The sequence below is a fragment of the Cryptomeria japonica genome, chromosome 3, assembly GCF_030272615.1.
Source record: "Cryptomeria japonica chromosome 3, Sugi_1.0, whole genome shotgun sequence".
NCBI classification, from domain to species: Eukaryota; Viridiplantae; Streptophyta; class Pinopsida; order Cupressales; family Cupressaceae; genus Cryptomeria; species Cryptomeria japonica.
In genome coordinates, this window is record NC_081407.1 from 400,589,484 (window position 1) to 400,616,851 (window position 27,368).

Genomic DNA, 27,368 nt, shown 5'->3' on the forward strand with positions numbered 1-27,368 from the left:
GTTATGGTTTGGTTCCATTTGGATAAAGATCTTTTTTTTTCACATTATTAAAGATCTATGTCATGTTTCACTTTTTTGCTGTTTTCTGAAATTTATAAGCCATTATATTATGTTTTTTTTACTGTAATGCAAAAGTTAATTTGTAGTTGCACTTTTTGGCAGGAATCTGAGGTGGAACAAATTGCAAGATTCAATTCCACCAGAAATAGGCGAACTGAAAGAATTAAGGAACCTGTGAGCTCTTATTACAGTTTCTGCTCTATTCTGATCCATTTCTTTTTATATGAAGTTCAACTCCTAAAGGAAAAACTAAAAAATGGCATCTGATTTTCACTTTCTATCATGTTCATAAAGTTATGTTGTTAATATTTTAATAATTTCTAATGGTGTATCATGTGAACAGATATTTGAGTTTTAACAACTTGAAAGGGCCAATACCAAAAGAACTTGGGAATTTGCCTGAGCTTCGCTACCTCTATCTTCATGAAAACCGTCTTGCAGGTCATATTCCTTCAGAACTTGGAAATCTTCGCCACCTTCGCCACTTGTAATTCGTTGAACCTGAATCTGAATGATTTGCCTTCATTTTCTTTGACTTATATAATTTTGTTTTTTATGGGACTATTTATTGAGAGTATGGAATTTTTACTGTTAAACCTGCATGTTTATTACGTTTTTGGAGGAACATCAAACTTACGAGGCCACTGAGAGTATGCCTTCTGTTTCCAGGGATGTGAGTAACAATCGTTTGGTGGGGACAATAAGGGAGCTTATCCGCACAGAAGGCTGCTTTCTCTCTTTGCGTTATTTGTGAGTAGTGTACATATTTCCTTGTATAGGCAATCCTATGCCAAAAGAAATGATGCATTAGACACCAAATTATGTCCTTTGTAAAGTGAGAAAAATCTAAAAAGAATTATAACAGGGCAGATATAGTTCAAGCACTGGGTAAACATCCATCACTGTGCCATAGTTCTATTTCAGGTAATAATTCTTGGATCAGAACAGAAAGTAAGCAACCTAACAGAATCATAAAGGAGTTGAAGACTTAGTACAATCAAAATATCTAGCATATGAATCTTAAGGAAATGCAACTTCTCAACAATCCTCCATAACTACATGATTTATTAAGCAACTATTATAGGATTTATAATTATTATTCATCTTTTTTGGAGGTTAAGTCAACAGTAGTTGCTTTTTGCTAGATTAAATAATAGCACCTAGGAAATCAGTGTCTTAATCTGGCTATTGAGATATATGTTAGCGATTGGGAAAGAATTACCATCAAAACCATTCTTAAGAGCTGAATGCCCTTAAGATTTAATGCTCAGATTTTTTCTCTGGTGCATGATAACATACATGCCTTTTATATTATGGGATCCCAATGATATTATGTTTCTATTGGTGACTTAAAACAAAACCAGCCTCATATTTTTTACATTTTTTTGGGTGATCTCATGAAATTTTTTTGGATGTTTTCTACTTTAGGTAAGCTATTTAGCAACATCCTGACATCTTTGGGACATTTAGAGATGTGATCAAGCCGCTTAAAATGTTTTGGGGACATAACGACTTTTCCACATCAATAGTCACTGGAAAAAACAACAAATTTGTCAAAAGAAAGAAACACAAGTGGAATATTTTCAAATTTTTATTTTCATGTATACGATTTCATATTCATTTTTCAATGTTTAATCAGTATTTGAATTCAATTAATGTTGAACCTTTTTTGTTCAATTTCAATGTTTAATGTAATAGATGCCCGTTTCAAGTTCAGCTCTTTTGAAATATTTAATGATGTTTAGTTGTTTAATTATACAATTGTAAAGCTGTAAAATAAGTGTATGTATTTTTGTTTTATTTCTAATATGTATGTTATTTTCCATCCGTTGGCTGATTGTTCCTCTACTCTCCCTAAAACCTTTCTTTTTCCATTCTAGAAATGCATTTGTATGTCTTGTTGTCATGGAAACTCAAAGAAACATTGCACATTTCAAACAACTTAACTGTGATAAAAATTAAAATCCTATTGCTGTATGGATATTTTAAATATTATACCTGCCCATCCATCAGATAAATTAACTGCAATGATTATGATTTATGAAACTACAAGTTTGGAGTTACAAACTGAACATTGAAAAGGAAATTGCCAAATGAAAATGCTTAGCTGCATTGTGTTGATGGCTTAATAACCGAAGTCATCATTAGATGGAATTCCCCTAAATTGTTCGTTATCACTAGAATTGATGGGTCCATCTAGCTCTTACAATGGGAACCCCACCAATTCTAGTCATATATCATGGTCCTTCTAAACCTACCTTGGCTTCTCAAGTTCTACATTCCACCATACAATTAAATTATCTTGGTACTTATTTGTGTTGCAGTCAATGAAATGCAAGGCACTATGTACAATAAATACAACTTTTTTGCTTTCCCAATGGTGAATATGTTCCTCTTAATAAGTTAGATACCAACCCCTCTTCATAGCTAAGGAACTAATACAAGAAGACACACAAAAGGTTATTTTCTACTGCAAAGGAATCCCTATATAACGATTACTATTTCTTTGGGTTTTCTTGCACCTTAGTGCATCTATCTATCTCAACAAAAAATCTTGTAGCCTTGGAGAGAAGCAAATCTAGTCCACTAATCCCTATTTGTTGGAGCATCCTCCACATTGTACATTTTTGCAAGTGCCTTAATGAATCCCTTCACCTCCTCATCATTATTAGAAATGATTCTTTTGCCATTTCCACAAAAATAAACTAGATTCACTACGTATATGAGTATTTAAAAGGATTTTTTTTCTTCTCCCCACCTCTATTGAATGATTAGTTGAATATGGTTGTGATCAGTGCTCCGAGGATGCGTCCCTTGTGTTTTTAGCCTTGTTCCCTATAGGGGACATTTTGGGAACTCCGGGATGCCTCAAAAATGCCCCCCAATTCCCTATAAGCCTTGAAAATCAGGAATGTCCCCCAAATGTGTGGGAAATGGAAGGGTACTGTTGACGTGTCTAAAGTCGTGTCGCTACAACTCTCTACCGGCCAACACATAATAGAATTTACTAGTTGAGTATCCTATTCTCTCTTGAAATAAGGAGATCCCTAATGCTGTTTGGATTGATCATTTGGGCATGACCTCAATGTTTCGGTTGTCAGGTCTTGAGTGCAGGATAACTCAACGGTATGATGTGCTTTGCTGGATACACAAAGGGGACTTATGGTTAGGTAGAATCGGTTCTGTTTGTATGGGTTCCCTAGGACAACATGTTCAGAAAAATAGATAGAAACCTTGAAAAAACCAGATTAAACATCATCAGCTAATGAAGCACAACTCTGTAAAAACTAGTGCAATCTTCAATGGGAGTTAGATTTTCATGCTATTAAACATAAACACAGAATCGATATTCATTCATTTAAATGTTTAATAACCGAACAAGAGCATAAAACTGGTTTAGATTAACCATGCAAGAGGAAATGACAATCAGTCAATCCTTAATGGTGTAAACACTAAGGTTTCTATCAGATATAATCCTAAAAATACCATCTGAAATTAAACTACATAATAGGAAAAATAAAAGATGAAGAAGGAAACCATGCACTCACAAAGAAACTAGGCAGCTTTAATATCCATTAATTCTGCATAAATTTCGCCAGTCTCAGCAACAATCTTAAACTTCTTACAAAATGAGGGAGAAACTATCCCTTATATAGACTTTCAAAAATGGATGAATGGCCAAGATCGAATCTTACAAGTGGCCTAGATTCATCCTATAAAACATGGCTGCCCATACCTATTGATGAAGAACAAAATATCATCACCAACCATCAACTAACTAATAACTAACAACTACCCAACATAAAGTTGCTCCAAAAAGTGCACTTGCACGGAGTTCAAAATCTACAATGACTTTGGTAGTTGGAAAGAAACTATATCCTGAAAAAGTGCACTTAGAATTTAAAAGAAACAAATACTTTTTAGGAAACCACTTTTTCTTTCCCCGAGGCAGACTCTTTCTCTAGAAATTCAACTTCTCCTTGCAAGTAGTCCTTCCAGATATCCCGATCTGCTTCGTGTTCTATCCGAACGTAGTTCTGGAATCTTAACCACAACTCAAATAGTTTCGTTCCTGGAGGCATAGGAAGATTAAGCATTTTGTACTGAATACCCTCTTGGTGGTTATCTATATTCTTCAGCTCTTCTCTCCAATATGATTTATGAGCTTCAAAATGCAATATGTCTTCTTGTAGCCCACTAGAAAATTCCAGGTCCTTCGTGGAGTAGGTGATTTTATCGGTTTTCAGCCTATCCTCCCACCGTGGTCGTATCTCATTATCTTTCATGCTACTCTTCCAGCTAGGGACCATCGATCTGAGGATCTTTTCACCAACATCCTCCATGCTTGACAAAGCTTCCTCGCACTCATCTTGCACTTTGTTGATGTTGCCCATCATGTCATTCTTCATGCTGAGAATCCAACACAACTCCTTGAAAGTATTGATGTCATAGGGATCTAGGATAGTATGTAGTGTGGGGATCTGAGTGTGGGTCCAAAATAGAGCCTTCATGAGGGGCAATGCCTTGGTAATCACCTCCTCAGCATTGAAACATTCTTTTTTAGCTCAAAGACTTTGACACGAGTGGATTCCTTGTGGAACGCCATTTCTTGCACATCTTTTATGATCAACTCTCCCTTTTTCTTAATGCCCCGAATCCATTCCCTGACTGCCTTGGCAGTGTCACGCACTCCTTCAAATTCAGCTGTATTTTTTTGTGCTAACGCCAATGGAGGAATGTGGAACTCAACGGTATGCTACAGTGGTCTTAACAAGTGATCTATGTACCCCTCAACTTGCTCAACACGAGCTCAGTACATATCCCTTTCAACAGTTATTTCATCTAGTTGTCTGAGTATATTCTATACGGAGTCTTTGAATTCTTCCCTCTCCTGCTCTTTGGTTGCTCGCCCTATTGGGATGGATGTGACGCTATAGTCAGCCAATGCAACCTGATCTGCCAGTTTGTTTGCAGGCGGGGCAGCAATATGAATCGTACGATTCCTTTGCTTATCCTTGGTAATCCTGGAGTAAGTCTTTGGCTTTTTCTTTCCTTTAGCTTTTATTTCTCCTATCTGAGAGAAGATATCCTCCAGGTTAATTGGTGACATGACAGTCACCTTCCGTTGTGTCTGAGCTATTAACCAGTCCCGAGGGATGGCCTATCTAGATGTGACTACTAAATCCCCACTCTTCTCTTTGGATGCCCCAGTCGATTCACTACCTATCTGTAACTGATCGGTCACAGAAGGAGGAATAGGTGCAATATCCAATCCTTTACTCACGGTTGAGTTTTCTCCCACCTCACTGAGCAACTGTTGGGTATCCTCTAGTAGTGGTTGCTCTTCAGTCCTGTTGGGTTCTTGGGTTCTATCTTCTTCCTTTTCTCCCTCAACCGTGGTGTCATCCTTGTTGCTGCCTTCCTCCTATTGCAACTCATGTCTGCTCCCTTGTGTGGGCTCTTGTTTGTCAGCTCCTTGGTGCAATCTCTTCTTCCTCGACCTGATCTTTAGGTCTATCCAAACCAATGATCCTTGCCTCCATTCCTTGCTGACTTTGTATTTACGGATCATTTGCTTTTGATGCAATAAGATCATCCTGTGAAGGTGGAGTTGGTAGGTGATCAAGTTCAACTACATCATCCTCTGAACTGGGTCCCTTGGATGAGGAAGTGACCTTTGGTCTCTTTATCGACATCTTTTCTCTTCTTGTCCTTTTTGATGTCCGAGTCCCCCTATTGGCTCTTGCCTTCTTTCTCTTTTTTTTCAGGTTTCTCAACCTCCTCTTTTGGCGTGCTTGATGCCTCTTCATCCTCTGAAGATTGGGAATCGAGACTACCCATTATATTATATGTAAATTGGGTTCCCTCATGGGTTAGCCTTTCCATCTCTTGGGATAGCCAGTTATCTATGTATCTTCTTGGGCCCTCCATGACAGCTTCAAAATCCGTGATTGGGTCTTGAGCCCAATCGATGGCTGGTGGGAGGTCCTTGATTGCCTCAAACTCTTGGACTTGCAAGCAATTCCCATAGTCTGTTACCTGATCTAGGACCTGGCGGTACTCATAAAGTCGCATTTGTTGAACACTCAACCTTGAATATTCCCTCCGACAAACTTTAAAGTCATCCGAACACTTGCTCTAGTAGTCCTCAATTGATGCCTTGGCCCTGTAATGCTTGCCATAGGCCTTCTTTCCCAATCCAGCAGGATCAAAGCATTTCCTAGGGAAGTGCTCCTGTAAGCAATATGACACCAGTTTGTCGAATGATTCCTCGGCCTGCACCGAATTCTTGAAGTGCACATCAAGGTTATCCAAGATCATAGGGAAGGTGAATCCTGACTGCTTTTTGTCCCTGAGTATGCTGCCTGCTGGGTGTGCCTGCCTTGCAACCTCCATGAGGACTAATCTATTTGATGGGTAACGCGAAAAACGATACAGTGTTCCCTCAAAGCCTGATATTCTGATGTAAGTGAATCTAGGGAACTGGATGAACCATGCACCATACTTCTGGATCAGGGTGGTAGCCTGCTTTGATAGCCTTATGTGTAACCCTCCTTGCATTAATCTGACCATGCGCATTGTTAAAGCGTCATTCACATGCTCATACTGATCAATTGCATATGCAATGTTATTCTTTTGTCTTTGAGCTATGTCATAGTAGTGCAGCTGAGGGTAGCAGTTGTATACTTTCACTTGATTTGGCCTGTTCCCAATCTCACCTCTTTTGATCAATCCTGGTAGCGGCTGATGTCGAGCAAACATATAGACCAGGTAGAAGGTCATGGCGAAGTACTTTTTCTTTTCGAGCTCAACCAGCTGTGTATGAATGTTATCGCTGATGATTTGAGCCCAGTCAAACTTAGCTTTCCCACCAAAGACTCGTTCGGTAAAGTAGAACATCCAATCCTCAAAGAGATTAGATTGCGGAAGTCCCATGACCCGGCTAAGCAAGGTAACCATATCACCATACTCATTGTGGAAGTCACTTTTGTGGGTCTTTTTGCCGATCCTAGTGCTCGGGGATTTTCTTTCCTTGAACCACTCTTCGTCATAAGCAATTTGGGCTTCGTCACTAGTTACCGTAGAAGCGTGCTACCCCTCAATCCACTTATTCACATAGCTTCATCAATAGTTACCATAGAAGCGTGCTCCCTCTCAATCCACTTATCCACATGGCTGCATAAATACCCCTCAATCCACTTTTTCACAATCTCAGTCTGACCATCAGTTTGAGGGTGGTAGCTGGTGCTAGGAGTCAACTCTGTGCCTATGAATCTAAACAATTCCTGCCAAAATGAACTCATGAACCTGCTGTCACGGTCATTGACAATGGTCTTTGGAAGACCATGAAGCCGAAATACCTCTCTGAAAAATACATTAGCAACCTGTGAAGCTGTATAATCTGCTTCTATGGGAAAGAAATGAGCATATTTAGTCAATCTGTCCATTACTACGTATATGCAATCTTTCCCATGTACCTTGGGAAGTCCAGTGATGAAATCCATCGAAATACTTGTCTGTTTCTGCTTCGGAATGGGTAGAGGTTGCAGCAGACCAGCAGGGTGTGTATTTTCAGTTTTATTTTGTTGGCAAGTAATACACTCCCTTATATGCTGTAAAACATCATCTTTGAGGCCCTTCCAAGTGAACCTCTCTCTAATCTGCCTGTAGGACTTGCCATACCCTCGATGTCCTGCTACAGGAGTGTCATGATAAGCATGTAAAATCTGATTTTTAATTTTAGATTCCAGAACCAAATATATTCTTCCCTTATAGTAAATCACATCTTCCACAACCATGTACCTATCATCCTGAATGATCCCATCCATGATTTCACAAGCATGCTGATTTTTGGAATATTCAACCAAAAGTTGAGATTTCCAATCAGCTGAAATCTCACTTACTGAACAGAGGGCAGCAATAGATGGCTTTCTAGATAATGCATCAACAGCTACATTCTTTTTCCCCTTGACATATTCAATGTCAAAATCATATGCTTGGATCTTACTGACCCATTTCTGTTGCCTCTCATTGAGATCCTTTTTTCTAAAAAGTACTTAAGGCTATGATGATCAGTTTTAACAATAAATTTCCTTCCAACCAAGTATTGTCTGAATTTTGTGAGTGCATGCATAATAGCCAACATTTCTTTATCATATGTAGAGTATAATTTTTCATTGTCTTTCAATTTCCTACTCTCATATACAATAGGATGATGATTTTGCATGAGTATTGCACCCACACCCTCTCCTGAAGCATCACATTCAAGCACAAAGGGTTGGGTGAAATTAGGAAGTGCCAACATAGGACAAGTGCTCATCACCTGCTTAAGCCTATCAAATACCACCTGTGCCTCTTGATTCCACCTGAAAGCCCCTTTCCTGGTGAGACTTGTCGAAGGTGCTGCAAGCTGAGAATAACCTCTAACAAACCTCTTGCAATAAGCACATAGCCCAAGGAAACCACACAACTTTGAAATGTTCCTGGGAGGTGGTCAGTTCTAATGTCCCCTTCTCCGCAGTGATTAGTTTAGTTGGCCGTTAGCCTATTTCGGAGGCCCGTAGGCTAGTCGGGAGCAGAAATTAGGGTTTCCTATTTCTAGGAGGATTCTTTGGTGTTTTCATGGGGTGTATGTGGGAGTTTGACAGTTTGGATTTTGGATTCCTTCTGGGTTTTCAGAGAGCTTCAAGATGGTTCGACATGCATCTGCATCGGGTGACTTTTTCCAGACTTGCTATTTTTAGTAAGTGCGACGGCTGCTCAGAATGTGGTTAAAATCACTTTGGAAACACTTACTATTTTTAGCAGTATGCTATTTTCAGTAAGTACTATTTTTAGCAGTTCTATTTTTAGCAAGATGTTAGCAAGCCTGTTCAGATGGCTATTTCCGACAGGTCAGTTTGAGCAGTTTGTCTTCCAAGCAATTTTTTGGTGCTATTCTGGGCAAGGGTTCTCCAGCTCAGTTCAGTGACTGTTTCTGGCTGGGCAATTCTCTCAGCTTGTTTCCCCATATCCTTGGAGCTTGTTTTGGTAGGTTCAGTATTTGATGAAAAAATTGGTGTTTTAAATTAAATTATAACTTAAGGCAAAGGTTGGATGATTTATTTTAAAGGGATTGCTTAAGTTTTATTGATATCTAAGTCATTTCCTTAATTATATATTAGGCAATTTATTGTTGAGGAAAAATACTTTATAAAGTGAAATGTTAATAAGGCAAGATGGACGCCTTATGGAGAAATAAGTTAATTTATAATATATTTCACTTATCTACCTTGGATGCCACATCATGATTTTATTGTCATTATTATAAAGTATATTTGCTCCTATGAGAAGGTCGACTTGGAGAAAGGAGAAATGAAATGTAATTTCAAAATAATGTGAAGTGAATGTGCATTTGGGTTTGGCGTTCATTTGGAGGGAATGTGAATTTGAATTTGGAGACACAAAGTCTATAAATAAGAGTGTTGGGCTCTTGTTTTTGGTATCCAAGAATTTTTATAATGAAATGTTGCCAAAATGCAGAGTGAAAGCTTCGGGGAATGCTTACCTCCTAGCCATAGCTTGATTTCTTGCTTGCAATACAACAAGAAGTTGAGCCAGAGACTGCTCTTTATTCAGAGGAGTGGATTAAAGATAATGTTGCAGATTTATATATTAGATTTCTAATTTTTGGGAGTGCTGTAGTGTGTTCTTGTTGCTAGTCATGGAGTTGGCTGAAGTGGATTTTGGGTCGCAGGTCTCAGTGTGTCATTCTCCTTGTTCTGGGTATTTCATCTATCTTTCTTTATGGTTTAGGTGATTCTTTTTGCAAGTTTATAGAGCTTAAAATGGTGTTTTGGATTTTATTTTGCAAAATCATACCTTAGCTGGCCGTACCATGTGGCTGAGCGCTTTGGAATGCGTGTATAAATTATTGGGGTCGGTTTGCCATGTTTTGTTGTCCTAGGAATGATCTTCTACCTCCTAGTGATCATTTGCTTTCAGTTTCATGTCATTAGGTTAAGAATTGGGTGAGTTGTGAGTGTTTTAGTGGGATTTGGTGTTGCTGGTCTGTGTGTTTTCAGCGTGCTGGGAGTATATCAGAATTAGAGTTTTTGGTGCTTGGAGTTGGTTTTGGGGTGTGTGAGTTCATTAGCGTGAAGAGAAAGGACTTGGTTTCATTTGCAGCTGTTGGTCATGTTATTGCACTTGGTTTATCACTCTTATATGCTATGATTCATATTGTAATGCTGGTAGTAGTACTAACAACAGTTTCTATTGTTCTTTCTTGTCCCATTGCATAAGTGATTGTGCATTGTAAAGCTGGTTAGTAGTACTAACAACTATCTAATTGGATTATTTTTCTTAGTCCCACTGCATAAGTGGAAGAGGCTGGCTTTGCCGTCTATTTTTTAATATTGTAATATTGTCCTCCCGCTGAACAAGCGGTTGAGTGATTTCATTCTTCAGTTCTTTAGCTTGTCCTTGGTTGGTTTTCCGCCAAGTGATTGCATTGTTTCTATTCCCACTGGAAAAGTGGAAGGGGTTGGCTTGCCGCCCTCTATTGTACTCAGTACTTTTTCAGCAGTTTTACATCTAACAATCCCTGCTACCGTATGCTCTCACCCTCCCAGATTGGGCTCTCGGTGATCAAAAAGTGGAGGGTTACTTACAGCAGCATTTGGTTTTCATTTCCTAACCATAGCAAGTGTTGTGTTGAATGTAATTGTGGAAAAAATTAAGGGGAATATTACATCAGTCAAGAATAGCTTGGATCTTTTCTTGATGAACTTTGACTCCATCCACACCTATCACATGACCCAAGTATAAAACCTCTGTGAGCCCAAATTCACATTTGGACATTTTAGCATACAATGACCGTGATTGCATAATGCTCAACACCTCATCTAAGTGCCTCAGATGTTTCTCTCATGATCTGCTGTAAATCAAGATATCATAAAAAAATACCAACACAAATTTACTCAAATGCTTATTAAATGTATGGTTCATGCATGACTGAAATGTAGCTGGGGCATTAGTGAGACCGAAAGGCATCACTAAGAACTCATAGTGACCGTAATGGCATTTGAAAGCTGTTTAGTGGATATTTGACTCTTGCACCTTAATCCGATGATACCCCGATCGAAGATCAATCTTCAAGAAATAAACTGCACCATGAAGCCCATCCAAGATCTCATCAATGCGTGGAATGGAATACTGATTCTTAATGGTTTTCTTGTTGAGTGCACGGTAGTCAATACACATGCGTAGGGTCCCATCCTTCTTCTTCACCAACACTACCGAAGAAGCAAAGGGACTAGAATGCGGTCTAATGAATCCCATGTCCAAAAGTTCTCTGATGGTCTTCTCTATCTCGTCTCTGTAGGCCTTAGGATGGCGGTATGGAGTGGTCATGACCGACTTTGTTCCCTCTTCTAGCTCTATCACATGCTCAAAGCCTCCAGGTGGTACACCATGTGGTATATCGCCAAACACCACCTCATGCTTATCTAAAATCTGCTGAATATCTATATGATAAGTTTTGCCATCCTGAGATGAAGGTGCCTTAGATGAGATAAAGCATTGTGTAGCCCATAGGATGTCTCAGTGTCTGATAATAGTCTTCATCCTACATGAAGAAACCTCCTTGGGGCCTCCATCTAACAATGCCCTCAATATTCTCTTCTTACCATCAACTAGAAACTCTAACTGCATCCTGCGGTGATCTATGACATATCTGCCAATTCCCTGTTACCACTGCATACCAATAACTGCATCATAATCCTCTAATGGTAAGACATAAAAATCATTAGTCAAGGTGTAGTCTCCCATTTGAATACCGAGCTGAGGAATTCTCCTGGTACATCCCAACATTGCATATTTGCAACCTTCACTCCAAATCTTGAAAATTCCTCGGTCTGTAACCCACGTTTCTCTACTAGGTGCTGATCAATAAAATTGTGGGTTGCTCCAGTATCCACCAAACACACTACCCACTGCCCCTGAATAGTCCCCTTCAGTTTGAAGGTGTGGAACTTAGGATAGCTCGAAAGTGTGGCCATAGTGACATTGGTCGTAGCCTATGCATCTGTAGAATCAAGCTCTATCTATGGTGGCTCAATATGCACTCCCTCATCATCAGTGTCATGTATGTGCTCATCCTCTACATTTGAGCTCACCTCAATGACATGGGCTTTGCCTTTGCCAAGGCATCTATGACCCGGTTCCCAAGGTTCCTTGCAAGTAAAACATAGTTTCTTTCTCCTCAATTCATTTCTAGAATCCTGATCAATCTTAGGCGAAGATGTGTTCCCCTTCTGCGGATTAACAAACTTTTGGAAGGGTTTGGAGTTCCTGGGAAAGTTTTTATTTTGCTGAAAAGTGGAGGGTGGAGGTGTGGTGTCCAAGTCCAAAGTAAGTTGTATGGCCTCCTGCAAAGTCTTAGGCTTCAAAGCCTTGACTAGACCACAAAATCTCTCTTGAACACCCTCTATGAAAAGCATCACTACCCTCCTATCGGGCATCTCAGGCACCATCACTGCTATGCGCTGAAACTCATTAATATAAGACTCCACATGTCTGTTGACGTGTATTTTGTACACCATCTTACACAGAATAAAATACCAATAGGCATCTTATCCTCTCTTGAGAAAATAGTCTCTAACTGCTGAAGATTCGCATAAAGGATCAGTTAGGTAGACTCCAAGGTTCTTTTAGTAGGGTCTCTACGTGTGGACAAGCTTCCAGCGGTATGATGTGATTTGCTGTTTCCTTCAAGGGGTCTTACGCATTCCGAAAGCTAAAGATTTGCTAAACTAAGAAACTATTCAAAAATAACAAAAGAGTAGGGTTTGAAAGAGGCCTAATCTAATCTAACCCTAAAATGACTTCGTGTAGACAAGACTTGGCAAGATTCAACCAACTTCAATTTTGCCATAAGATAACAACTCAATTGAAATTGATGCGATCTTCTAAGGTAACAAAATGATATTCAATGCATCAAAGATCAAAGACACTACCACGAAGGTACATATCCAAGATACAATAATGATTGAAGGTTAAGGGACTCAAAGTATTCTCCAGTCGACCACGCAAGGCGTTCCTACAATCAGCAAGAAGCTAGTGGTTTGGATTACGAATCCTACCAATGATCAAGTCTCACACAATGTCCTTCAAACTAACACACTACTTTGATTGAGCATGATTCAAGTAAGTTAAACAACCATGAAGATAACCAAGAAAGTTGCAACAAAACACCATAACTTCAATATTTTATTGATTTCCAAGTCATCATGTACAACAATTGCTTGAATTCCTCTCTTCAAAACTCAATCTTGCTACAAAATAAAATTGCTTCTAACTCTAATCTCTTAGCTATCTCTCTTCTCTATTACATCAACTATTTACTATTAACTATTACTAAATGAAATGAAAAATGGGGGTATAAATAGCATCCCCAATTACAATGAAAGGTCCAGATTGAAAGTAGATCAACGGTCAAGATCATGACACCTAAACCCTAATTAGGGTTTGTTACAAATGGCCTCCTTTTTACTGAACAATATTAAATACATAGCCAAATATTAAATTTGGCACAAAAACCTAGGAGACATAAACCAATGACAAATAAGATGTCATGTCATCTGTAACAACCTTTCATCTAGAATCTTATTCCCTTTCCAATTCTCTTTCTTGGCATATGCAATGAATCTTGTCACGATTCCTTCGATTTCTGTGATTGGAATCTCGGGAAGATTCTTCATACTCTCTTCCAAGTGGATGACTTGATCAAATGCATCTAGGAGAGCTGCGTCCCATGAAGCTTCAAGTTCTTTCGTTCTTTCAATCAGGAGCATGGTGGCAAACATCTGATCATATTGCTCATCTGTAACATTTGCGTCCTTGCAAAAGATGACCTTGATTCTATCCTCTAATTCCTGCATATCCACATCTGTCTCGACCTCGATCCTTCTGCCAAGAATGGTACGAAGTACCTCAAATACTCTGTCCTGGATCGGATTGATCACCTCCTCAACTTGGCCACATCTAACACTGATGTCCTCGAAGAAAACATTCTTCATATGGAGCAAGGTTGACCAATGAAACAAACTGTGAGATTCTCCCTCCAAGATCCTCTCTTGCGCTAAAACTTTCCTTGATGTGTGTCTAATTACCTTCAAGACAGGAATGATAACGTCCTTGGTATGGGCAAATGCAGCTACTGTTATCATCAAATTGTGGATTATCTCAAGAACTTGGATAGCTTGATGAATAATCTTCATCATCCTTGTTACAAATTCTATGGCCACTGTATGAGATCTATCCATCCAATTACTTGTACGTTGGACCATGTTCCTGAATCTTTCTGCCTCATTGATTGATTGAAGTGGAAGTGCCTGCACTGGTGATCTAGCTGGATCCTGACGTCCCAAAGGTTCATTGATGTGACTGAAATACGTCCTCCATGCACCGACCTCTCTCTCAAGCTTTCTATTCTTCTCCATTTCTTCTCTAAGCTTGTCTTTCAATGCCTCAAATGAGTCGGTGGCATCATCTAAAGTCTGTTCTGCTGTAGAGGGTCCTAGCTCAAATGTCTGTATATCATATTCCTCTGCTAGGATCTCACCTTCATATTTGTCTGCTGCCGGTGTAGCTATCTGCAGTTTTCTGGATGCAGTCTCATCTCGAATCATCTTGGACATCTTGGTAGCCTTTCTCTTTTCTGTTACTTCGTGTGAACGTCCAACAAGGCTCTCTAAATCAATTGCACTGTCCTCGTCCTCTACTACGATCACCTTGGTTAATCTTTCCTTCAACCAATCTGGGATAATCGATCTTGTTTCCTGAACTTGAATCTCTTTATGTACTATTTCTTCTTGTCTGGGAGGAGATGATATTTCATTGTCTTCTTTGTCTTCATCTAACTCATAGTCTTGGAGAGATCCATCTGGTGACCCTTGTTGTGCTCGTCCTTCCTCCTGCCTATCGTTCTGTACCATCGACTCCATGGATTCTTCCACTTGAATTGTTCTCTTCTCAGGTCTAGAAGAAATACCGGATGATTGATCTCTGTTAGCCTCTTGTTTCTTCTTGGAGGACTCTCTCTTTCCAGGTCTTTCTTTCCTCTTCGAACCTCTTAGATGGATATTGCCCTCACTGGCACATCGAAGGTTACCTTCACCTGAATTTCTAGGATTAGGATTGCCTTCACTCACACTAGCTCCACCTTCGGCTGGTTTCTCTTCCAAAGTGAAAGTCATAGCTATGCCTTGTTCTCTCAACTTCTGATGTTGTATGTCAACCCATCTGCGAGTACAAGACAAGACTGGTGCCATCAAAGTAGCTAAATCCACGACCTCGGGCTCATTCCAATCTAACCTTATTGTTTTGCTTTCCCGATCATAGGAAGACTGGATATGTCTGCCACTGTCCTGAGCTTGGTTGGCCACTCTGTAAATCCTGCATTTCCTGATGAAATCCAAAGGCAATCTACAATGCATTTTCCGTTTCACTTCAAGATCATCTAAGAGATTCATCATAAAATCCTCAATCTGATACTCATGTCTAAACTTCCTGCCGACTATCTCCTCTAAATGTCCATGTGGATCAAAGCTTTCTCTCAAAGCAAAAGATGGAAAAGAATACAAGGCTAACTCCTTCTCTGCGTCATCCATGGCTAAAGCATTAGGACATACCTCAATTGAATTACCCAAAATGATAGGTACTGGAACTCCATTCTGATGTCTGTGTCTGAATGCCTTCACATATGCTGCCAACTGTCTTGTTACTTCAAGTAACACAATTCTGTCTGTCGGATATCTCGGCAACATGTATGGAGGTAAAGGACATGCATGCACTCTAATATAAGTGAACTTGGGAAACTGAATTAACCAAGCACCATACCTCTTTATGAATTCCTGGGCATCCTGAGATAACCTGTTGTGAATTCCTCCTTGCAACGTCCTTGTGATGTTCATCGTGAAAGTATCATTAACTAACTTATAGTTGCTCCCTGGCGGATGATGCAAGTAGGCATAGGAATCACAAGCTCTGACCTCGCTGGGTCCTCTTCCAATCACTCCTCTGTGAGGTATTCCTGCGTACTCAACACTCCTAATCAAGGCATAAATGACATATGAACTCATGTGGAAGGACTTAGTAGCCTTGAGTCTCCTCAACTGTACGTCCAAGCAATGGCTAATCATCCTAGCCCAATGTATCGTACCTTTTCCCTGAACGATCACCTGGATGAAGTAAAACATCCACTTCTCAAAATAGAAGGCATGAGGGGCTCCTGTAACTCGGTTGAGCATGGTAATTAAATCTCTGTACTCCTCCTGGAAATCAATCCTGTGCGGTGTGTTCGGGACCTTGCTCAGACGGGGACGGCTCTTAAGTAGCCAGTTCTTATTGATAATGCTTAGACAAGCATCTGGATCATCTTCGTACATTGATCTGGCACCTTCTATGCTCTTGTATATCATGTCCCTGTGCTCTGGAAGATGGAAAGCTTCACTTATAGCTTCCTCTGAAAGGTACGCCAAAGTGTTTCCCTCTTTGGACATGATTGTCCTGGACTGTGGATCATAGTGACGAGCACATTCGATCATCAACTCATGGCACTGAACAGCTGGAGAAAAGCCGGCCGCCTTAATGATGCCACTCTCTATTATTCTCCGGGCGACAGGTGATGGCTTGCCAATGTAAGGGACCTCTCGAAACTTCTTCGTGCTGAAGTTGCCTAAGTTTGTATCTCCAATGTGGCTCCACTTCGACACGATCTTGGTCTCCACTTCTTCGGTCTTCTGATCTTCTTTCATGAGAGCTGAACGACTGGTGGATGCTCCCGCCTTCGGGGTTGCCATACCTACACAACATTTCATAATGAGAACTAGATTTTGCAATGAATAACATAGATTAGAGAGATGAATTTTAGGAAACTCCATGATAAGTCTTTGAGTTATCATTTCCTAAAATAAAACGATTGAGCTAGGAATTCAAAATTCAAAATTCAAAATTTAAAATATGACGATCAACAATTCAAAATTAAAACAATAAAATCAAATCGCCATACCTCAATAGAGAGCTAACTCTAGAATGCAAATAAAGAAAATTCGCCTAGGCAAAAAGATCGAAAATATATAGTCTTCAACGTGATCTCCTTCTTCAAAATATCAATTTCGCCACCCTCTTGTCCTTGACTTGATCCTCTAACACCTTGGCAAGTTCGCCCAATATAGATTCGCACCACCTTGGAAGTTACTAGCGCCTTCTAACTTGAAATGAAATTCGCTCCTTGAATACAACTTCGCACTTTCCTTTGTCTTCCTCAAGATCACATGTAAGAAATGACAAATAATGATGTGAAAATAACAATTTTCACCCTCCCTTTATAGCGCTCACCTCTTATCATCCCCAAGGCCGACTTTTGTAAAAATATAGCAATTAAAAACGATTTTTTATAAATAACAAGGCCGACTCTCCAAACCAAACACTCCATTCGATTTTTTATTAATTAATTAATTAATTATTAAATGCCTTTCATTTTTAATTAATAAATTTCGATTTTTTACAAGGCAAAATAATTAATTGATACCAAGCGCAATAGTTAAATGCTAATTTTCATTAAATATCGATTTTCTTTTTTTTTTAGCATTTTAAATAAATTCAAAAAATGTATGTTTGAGCGCCAAATTTTGAAAATGGAAGATACGTACCTCATCGCCCTGGTCCCTTGGAGAGGGACAGGAGCGATCCATCAACTTTGTCATGATTCTTGCAATTTCGACGTCCAAAGTCCTCATTTCCACGTTCAAATCGACATTTTAGCTGGGTCCTTCGAGTTTGATTGACTTGTTTGTGCGAAGGAATGCCCTTGGATGTAATATCGCCCTGGTCCCTTGGAGAGGGACAGGAGCGATCCTAATGTTTTCACTTGAAATTCTCCATTTGGATATCAACTTTTCCTCGTATGGTGAATAATAACCTTGCTTGTTCATTCCATGCTTGTTCCACTTGATTTTCACAAGGCATTTTGATGTTTAAAGGATCATCGCCCTTGTCCCTTGGAGAGGGACAGGAGCGATCCTTGTCTTTTCTCCATTTTAAGCTCAAACTGGTAATATTTAACGTCTATCTCCCTTTGTATCGCCTTCCAAATGATGTTTAAAACCTTGTGCAACCTTATTTCAACGTGATCTTTAAAGGATATCATGTGTTTTGGCAAATATCGCCCTGGTCCCTTGGAGAGGGACAGGAGCGATCTCCATGTCCTGGCTCAAATTTGCAAACATTTGATCTTCGTTCTTCGTTCATTGCCTTCCAAAGGACGTCCTTTACTTCGCCAATCCTTGCATTGTCTTGATTTTGAAGGAGCATAAGTGTTTTTGTAAAAATCGCCTTGGTCCTTGTCCAAAGGACAGGAGCGATATAAGTCTTTTAGCTCAATTGATAACACTTTGACGTTCAAAACTTTTGCATATCACCTTCAAAAGACGCCTTGAACCTTTTACAACTTCGTGAAGTCTTGACTTAACGTGATTTTTGCATGAATTGTTCAATACATTCAATATCGCTCTGGTCCCTTCCCAAAGGACAGGAGCGAACTTCAATACTTTGAGGTTATGCTTGCGTTCTCCAACTTGTAATTGCTATCATCGTGTAAAACGTAGTCTTTTGATCCTCGTTGATTGCTTGATGCTTGATAAACTTTCAAGATTTATGCCTTTATGCAACTTTCGCTCTGGTCCCTCCCTGAGGGACAGGAGCGAATTAGATGTCTTGGTGTGGTTCCTCCAATATTGGCAACTTTGGATACTTCGTGCTTGATTGAGATGCCTTGAAACGCCTTTGCCACCTCGTTCCTTGTCTTGGAGTGTCTTGAATTTTGGAGAAAAGGCAACATACTCATTATATCGCCCTGGTCCCTTGGAGAGGGACAGGAGCGACCTTGCTCTTGTGGGCTTCACTTCACTTTATCATCTTCGAAACTTATATTCAACGGATTCGTAATGTACCCTTCCATTCATCTATGCCTTGGGATCCATTCAAATTGGGCAAGAAAGTCATCCACAACAAAAATCGCTCTGGTCCCTTCCTGAGGGACAGGAGAGAACTTAAGCATTTTGGTCCTTTGTTGGCATTTGGTGATCTTCAATTTATCTTCAATGAGTTCATTTCACCTCCTTTCTTGCCTTCAAACATAAACTTGACTTGATCTTTGCCTGAATCTCGCCCTATGAAGAATATCGCTCTGGTCCCTTGGAGAGGGATGGGAGCTACAATGTACTTCGCCCTGGTCCCTGACTGAGGGACAGGAGCGATTTTGGCATTTTGGACCATTTTTCTTCATGTTTGCTCTTCAAGTTATATTCATTCGATAAAACATATCCCCTTGGACATCTTCAAATCGTCAAGTCGTTGAAATCCTGCAAGGACAAAGCAATATTTGATTTGTAGCTCCGGTCCTTCACTGAGGGACAGGAGCGATTTTGCTCCTACAGGCCAAAATATCATGATTTTACAAGTTTAATCAATTCCCGAGGCAAAAACAAATCACTCCCAACGCCCGGGATCAAAAATCAAAAAAGTCAAAATTTGGTCAAAATTAGTCAATTGGACAAAAATTCACATTTCACCTTCAACACTTAGACAAATTTAAGCTCTGCACTCAAAATTCCAATTGAAAATAGACCACTTTGGCGAAATCATTGCATTCAAAATTTGCATTCTTACAAAAGAAGCTCAAAAGCTCTCAAAATTGACTAGATTCTGGCCCAAAAAGATGGCAATTAAAACCCTAAGGCTTGACCCTAAATCCAGACAATTGACTGACTAACAAAACCCTAAAAAGCAAAGCGAAAGTCGAGCGAAAAACAAGCAAAAAGAGGGGGGCCCCATTTGCAATGGGGCGATGTGTGAAATGGTCACAACAATGTCCTGACTGTTTCAGGAGAGCTAAATCCCTGTAATAAAGTTCCACATCTTTCATGTCAAACTTGGCAATCAGTCTCTCTGTGAACTCTGGGTATGAATGAATAAGAGCATGATTCTAAGTGAGTAATCCATGGTGCCACTAATCGTATGCAACACCCTCGAAATGTAGGACAACAAACTGAATGGCTTCATTTTCAGCCATAGGTTTCAAGGATAAGTATATGTCCAACTTATGGACCCATGCTCGTGCACTAATGGAGCCATTGCCATCAAAAGTGGATAAAGTCAGCTTATTAGTAGCTTTCTTCAAATTATTATTCCATTGCTGTCTACAATATTTGCGCTGTCTACAATATGGAATCTTTGCGCTGCATACAATATTGATGCAAAGGGAAAGCATCTTTGACATGTGCTGGAAGTCGAGCCCACTCATCACTGACAGCCATAACTGTATCCTGGAAAGTTATTCCATTTTGTGGATCAGCCAACGGTGGTTCATCTCTAGGAGTGAATCGAGGAAGCATAGGCCTATCTATTGTCCTCGTATGAGTCTTGTCTCTACGTGGTGAAATAGATGCACTACCCAGGGAAGATGGAGTCCTACTGCTGCCACGACTCCTTGCAGTTGAATTTGTCTTACTATGACTTTTGTGCTTACCCTTGTGATCTCCCAAATCCATCATATCCAGTGTATCCTGTAACCTGTTAATAGCTTGGACAATTCTTTGCTGCTCATCAGCCAAGCTTCTCATGACCTCATCAGGATCAAGTGGATTTTGTCTTTCTTGTTTGGGAGGGCTCCTGTGACCCTTTGGAATATCACCCATAATAGTCTTCAATGGTGGTTTAGTGACAAAGTTCAAATCCACCCGAGGTCTCCCGCGTGTGTAAAATCTGTAGGTACCAAATCTGCCCTGATGCATAGAATTACTCTGATGACCCTCAGGCTGGCAGGATCATTGCCCTGATACCACTGAAAGATGCCGACTTGGTGATGGCTCAATTCCGATTTGTTTTGTCTCAGTATCAAACTTTGACCAGTGTATTGTAGCTTGGAGTTTAAATTGCAGAAGTTTGAGTTTGATGTGTTTTTGGGGGTTTTAGGAGATAGAATGAATAATGCAAATTGGAAATGCAAGCAAGAACAATTGACATCAACTGGACTAAATTTTAGAATAACTGATTTATTAACAACAACTAATAAATGCAAGAAATTAATGAATTTCAACTCTAGTTTGCCAAATTTGGCCTACCAGTGATCCAACGCCTTGCCTGGAGGCTCTAAATTGACTTTATTGAATGAAAATGCTGCTACAGGAGCTTCCAAGATGCACGAATAGCTCCAATATACTTTATTCTCCTAGACAATAATTAACAAAAACAATTGAATGAATAATAGGCAATTCTGAAGCTTATTTTGAAACCTTGCCAGGAGAGATTCCCAATTTTGACCCTATTTGCCCCTCTAATTCGCTGATCTAGCTCCAGTATGGTGTAATTCCTCCAAATAAACTTGTGGCTTCCTCTTATTAGCTGCTGACAATGAATTCTGAGCAATAAACTTGAGCTGAAACCCTTCTAATTATTTCTTTGGCTCCCACAGGCAAAATGGAATGGTATGGCCAGGTCTAAGGAGTACAACTAGCCAAAGAATGCACAAATTTCATCAAATTCGGTCTCCTTCCCTCTTAGATCTGATAATCGAATCCTTGTGATGCTGCTGCTATCCTTCAAATGCCTGATTCGAACCCTTGAAGACCAAATACAACCTTTTGTGCTAAAATTGATTGATGATTGATGAAGGGTTTTTGTCCTGTCATCAAGAGATTGGAGGATTTTGTCCCCAACCTTGCTCTAGCTCTCTATAAAATCGTTGCAGACCTGAAAAAGTATTTTTCCTTCAAAATTACCAAAAATAATCATGCCCAAAAATGAACATACAAAGCCTTCTTGGCTCTTCAAGCCTAGATCGAACCTCTTAAAGGCATCTCTTGAAGATTCCTTGGAATCTTCCTCCATAAAGTGATGCCATCTTGAGGGGGTCTTCATCATGAAATTTGAACCACTTTTAAGTTATTAACTCTCCTAGGGAAAAGTGCAATGTAACTATTAATATAAGTTACTTATTCCAACAGAAGTAACTAATAAAGTCACTTTTATTAACTTTTTCTAAATTTAGAAAAAGTAACTTGTCTTGTCCCCCCCTTGATCGTTATATATATATCCCAAATGGAATAATTAACTATTATTAATTAATATATTAATTACCAACAAATGATCACTTAAAATTTATTTACTAAATATTATTATTTATTACTAATAATATTTTTTAACATTCAAATAAAAACAAATTAATATTATAAACATAATTTATATATTCTTAATTATAAAAGAAATATATATATATATATAGAGCAATTAATATTAATATTCAATATAAAAATTATCAACCAAACATAGCATCGGGTCATATTAATTATGACTAAGATGATGGAACCGATAGGAATCCTTCTTCAAGGTATTTAGTCATCCGTAAAGATTTGGCAAGCATATACCAATCTAACTAATCATTGATTAGTAGTAACAAGGCAATCACCATTACGAGCAGCAATTAGAATGGTTCTTCGAAGAGACAAGTGGGAAGACTAATGCCAGCAATTAGTAAGGGGGAGACTAATTGATAATAATAATAGCCTTGAAGGGATGTGATGAAGGGAAGGGTAGGATGGCATACGAAGAGCAATTGGTAGGAATTATTAGGCAAAGGGAAAAAAAGCGGGAGGAGGATTGGGAACGAATATTGGGAAGGGGTGACTTTTCAAGGAGTCACTGCCATTCCCAAATCCACTCTGATGGACATGACTCCCCACCAAGGACGTGGAGGAGAATAAAGGGAAGGCTCAGGGGAGAATATGAGAGGAAAGGAAAGAAGGGAAAATCAGTGGGAGGATAAGGGGTCTGCTGCGTGGAAAGAGGAAGAGGTCAGGTAAGTAATGAATGAACACTTCATGTTATATATTAACAAATATAAATAATGAACATTTAATTATATACGTTAATAAATATAATTAATACTTATTTAATGTATATGTTAACAAATACAAGTAATTAATATTTTTATATATATATTAATGAATGGATAATTTAATATATATGTTAATAAATATAATTAATATATATTTAATATATGTTAATGAATATTTTTATATTAAGGAATGGTTTTTAGGAATGTGTAAACATATGTTAAATGGATATGTGAAAATATATGTTAATGAATACATATTAATGAACAATTAGGAATATACGTAATAAATAAATGTGAATATTGGTTAATGAACATTTTTATGAAAATATGTTAGGGAATACATGTTAAATCAGGAATATGTAAATGTGAAATATAGAATGGAAAATAGTAATCAAATGCAAAAATGTATTATAAATGTGATTATATGATGGAGGCTGTAGGGAGGAAACTCACTTAGTCTAAGGGAGGGATTATGATAATCCCTAGGGCAGTATATATACTGAAAACTGATATGCATATGTATGGCTTGGTTGATTAAACTCAACCAAGAAGAGACAAATCTGGCCGGTCCCCTCTGAAGACTTGGATGATGAAGGCATCACCCAAGGCAAGGAATAGACAAGGGTCTTCCTTGGATGGCTTGGGTGTAAGAGGTTACACCCAAGACAGGATGCGAACTCATCTTCGATTTCCTAGAGGGCTTGGAACCAAGGGGTTCCAAGAGGGCGAGCTTCACGGCTGCCTAAGGACATACTTTCGTATGGCATTCGTATCCTTTTTATTAGATGAAAATTATGATTATGCTAATTTAGTATTAAAGATAGATTGCAAATTAAAAAATGGCTTATATATATATATGTTGTATTCTAACAATTTGTTTTGCAGGACAGTAATCTCTAACTAGTAGGGACATTACATAACTTTATAACATAATATTATAAAGTATTATTATAAATGGCTCACCAAAGCAAAATTTGTCTAAGTTTTGGTCCCCTTTGGCTAACCCAACATCTCCCAACACTAAACTTCACCTATGGAGATGGGTGACAGGTGAATTTATGCATCTAGATAGCAACTAGAGAAGTGGGGTCATTACAGCCTTGCTTGATGCAAATGAAAGCTAGAAAATTTCAACCAAGTATTGGTCTCAGTGCTGAAAGTATACACCAATGCAATCTGTGCCCTAACTTGTACACAACCCTATGTAGAATGTGTCCAATATAGTGTAGACAAGGTTTGAAAGTGTGCTTGAGCAAGAAAGTAGAGGGGTTAATGCGTAATCAGATCTTGAGGAGACCCAAAGTCAGACCTAGAAGTTAAACTTAGATCCAACTGACAATAATCAGACCCCAAGGATTGATACAATCAAATTTGAAAGTCAGATTTTCTTCAATAAAATTTGACCTTCAAGCATCAAAATCAGAGGTTAAAGCACTTGGAATGCATGTCAGATTAAGAGATTTGTAAAATTTGTCTACATCATATATGTGTGATGCCATCTTTGTTTGCAGATATGACTGAAGAAAAGGATCAAAGTGCAAATTGCTAATACCATTAAGGAACTCATCAACAGATGAAGCTGGTATCAAGATCATCGACCGAGGGAGTGCGTCAAACTTCACACAATTGGGATGCAGTCACATGAAAGAGTACAACGTGGTGAGTCTGGTGAAGATCATCACAAATACTTAGTAACAAGAAGGACTTCAAGATCAACATAAGTGTGATAGTGAATATAAAGGGTATGATCAGCACAAATGATACGCTAGCTCACTTCAATTGCAACATGTGGATGAGACATACACATAAGGATTCAACATCATGAAGGAATCAAAGACAAAGAACAACATTGCACCACAAAGAAGAAAAGGTCAGGACATATCAGTGGAGAGGTGAAAAGTTTGCAATCTTGGATTTCCTCCAAAAATCGAAGAATCATTGTTAGTACTCTAAGGTGAAGGATTTCAAAACAATCCAATTTGGAATCACAATTTATCAAGAAGTGAACTAGTTCAAGATTCCCAAACAAGAAGATGGAAATACAAATGCGATAAAGTTAGAAGAGTTAATCAAAGTTAGAAGATTGACTTGATTAAGATGATACAATTTGGGAATATGCCTTCACCCATATCACACCGAGCCAGGAGATGTTGAGTATCAAGAAATATTGCCCAAGGTATCCACACTCCTTCAAGATGAGGTACAACACAAGCCAAGGTGGTGCTTAGTCATCATCAACCCAATTACATCATTCCAAGTCAAGCCATTCGGATTTAATGCACTTGACTCATCCAACGAGGAGGATAACTGCCACATGTGGAGGCACAAAGTTTGATGTAGCTAACATCATCATTCATTGGTCAACATTCAAAGAAGACATGTGTCCTAAAATGTAATTTTATCATTGATCAAGCATTAAATGTTATGTAATGGATGTAACAAACCCTAATTAAGGTTTTAATCTTTCAATCTTGGCCATTGATGTGGATTTGATCCTGGCCATTCAATTGCATTAAGAGCACTATATAATGCTCCACTCTCCTCATTTTTAAAGGAGAATAGTGGATCAATAGATAATAGATATTAGCTAGATAGTAGAGTAGAGTAGGACGAAAGGAGATTGTTGCTAGAGCTTGTTGTAATGAACATACTATTTCATTGAAGATATGGTGAATTTTGGTGTGCTATTTCAACATGTTGCATGGTCTCTACTTCTCATAGTTCAGTTAAAGTTCATTGATTATGGTGGATGTTTATGAAGATATTGTGATGAATTCCTTGGTTCATACTTTTGTAGTTTGCTGATTGTAAGCTGTAGTGTAAAGTTAGCTTGAGCCTAGTCATTGTGCTAAGTTTGATTGTAGATGCTTGTTCAAGTTGTGCCAGCATTGGGTATTTGAGTGATGTAATTGCAATGTGAAAATCTTCGTTATTCCTTAGAAGAGTGCATCAGTCTTGTGTAGTTGTTGTCATCATGGTGAAGCAGGGCTTGATTTGAAGGAATTTGTCTAAGTAACATTCATTGTCATCATTGATCTGAGGAGCAGTGTACTCTTTCTAAACCCTTCATCTCTTTTGCCTTTATTTTTTAAGCAAGTTAGTATAGATTCAATGTTCCAAGAAACATTCATGTACAATGTAAGTCCCCTTGTGATTTTAGCAAAATCACATCAAACTATTTAGTTACCCACACATCAAGACTTGACAATAGAAACCTTGGAGTCGTCTCAGTAGATCATATAATTTAGCATCTGAGAAGATTTTGTTCAAGAGAGGATAGAATACTTATTATTTTAAGTGTTGCATGGTGTCATAAAAAACACATCAACACAGCACAAATGCAAAATTTGACCTTGGGAAGTCCATTAAGAACTATCTCAGATTGGTTATCTATGATGGACTAACCAAGGCGAAAAAGCATAATGGGGGCATGGCTCAGGCAAAGAGGACCCAGTCAAAATGAGGTGCCAACACCTTTGAGGCATTGTAAAACATGTAAAACCATAGTTCACTCTTGCTAGGGTTTTCTGCCAGTTTTAGAGTTTTTCTATAGTAAACACGTGTTGCATTTTTATGTGTGATGCAAGTTATTTTTTGCAGTTGAGATGTTTTAAATTTTAGACTTTTATTGCATATGTCATGGTGACTGGCAAGCATTAGAGGTGGTTAAATGCATACAAAAGTAGTATGAGAACATTTTACTTTAAAATCCTTTTTTAACATACTAGAGTGTAACTTAGCTGCCTGAAATATGCTACCTTGCTCTCTCTCCCCTGCCACTGGGCTTGGAAGCAGCCATCCTTCGAAGAAAGAGTTTATGGTTCTCTTGAACTATTTATTTCTATATTTCTTTCTCCTCATCATTCATGAAATTCATCTTGCCCAAGAAAATTAAAAGAAAACAAAATGAAGCCTAAACCAATTTACAATTTTTTTATTCAACTCTTACAAACCCCCGACAAATGATTTTGAGCAAATATTGAATGTACGTACACAAAAGAAAATGATATCATAAATTATAAATATGATATATTTAACACATTGAATTATTCAACTGCCGCAAACTGAAAAAAGTTGATTTTGAGCATATTTTAAGTGAAAATAAAACTTAAACAACATAAAGACATCATAAATATGATATGTTTAACACATTGAACCGTTGAACAATGAAAATTTCACTATTCATTTCTTTGACTTGTTTAAAAAATCAGATCATGATCATTTTAATTTGTTTAAAAAATCAGATCATGATCATTTAAATTTGTTTATAAAAATGCATTTTTTATTAACTAATGAATAATAATTTAAAAAGGGAAATGAAAAATCTGGAAAAGAAATTCAATTGTGGTGGCCTCCCTTGGCTTGTGAA

At 38.5% G+C, this 27,368-nt stretch overlaps 1 protein-coding gene across 5 annotated transcripts in view; it reads left to right on the top strand.

The window, feature by feature from the left end:
* The window catches only part of LOC131047909 (probable leucine-rich repeat receptor-like protein kinase At1g35710), a 193,253-nt gene that overhangs the window by 61,937 nt on the left and 103,948 nt on the right, over window positions 1-27,368 (top strand). For all 5 annotated transcript variants that reach the window (XR_009106307.2, XM_057981724.2, XM_057981725.2 and 2 more), the window contains exons 5-7: window positions 163-234; window positions 404-547; window positions 730-810. Coding sequence is in view for 4 of the 5 variants with exons in the window: in XM_057981724.2 (XP_057837707.2) it covers window positions 163-234; window positions 404-547; window positions 730-810 (297 nt within the window). In the remaining variant the exon portion in view is untranslated. The remainder of the gene's footprint in view (window positions 1-162; window positions 235-403; window positions 548-729; window positions 811-27,368) is intronic.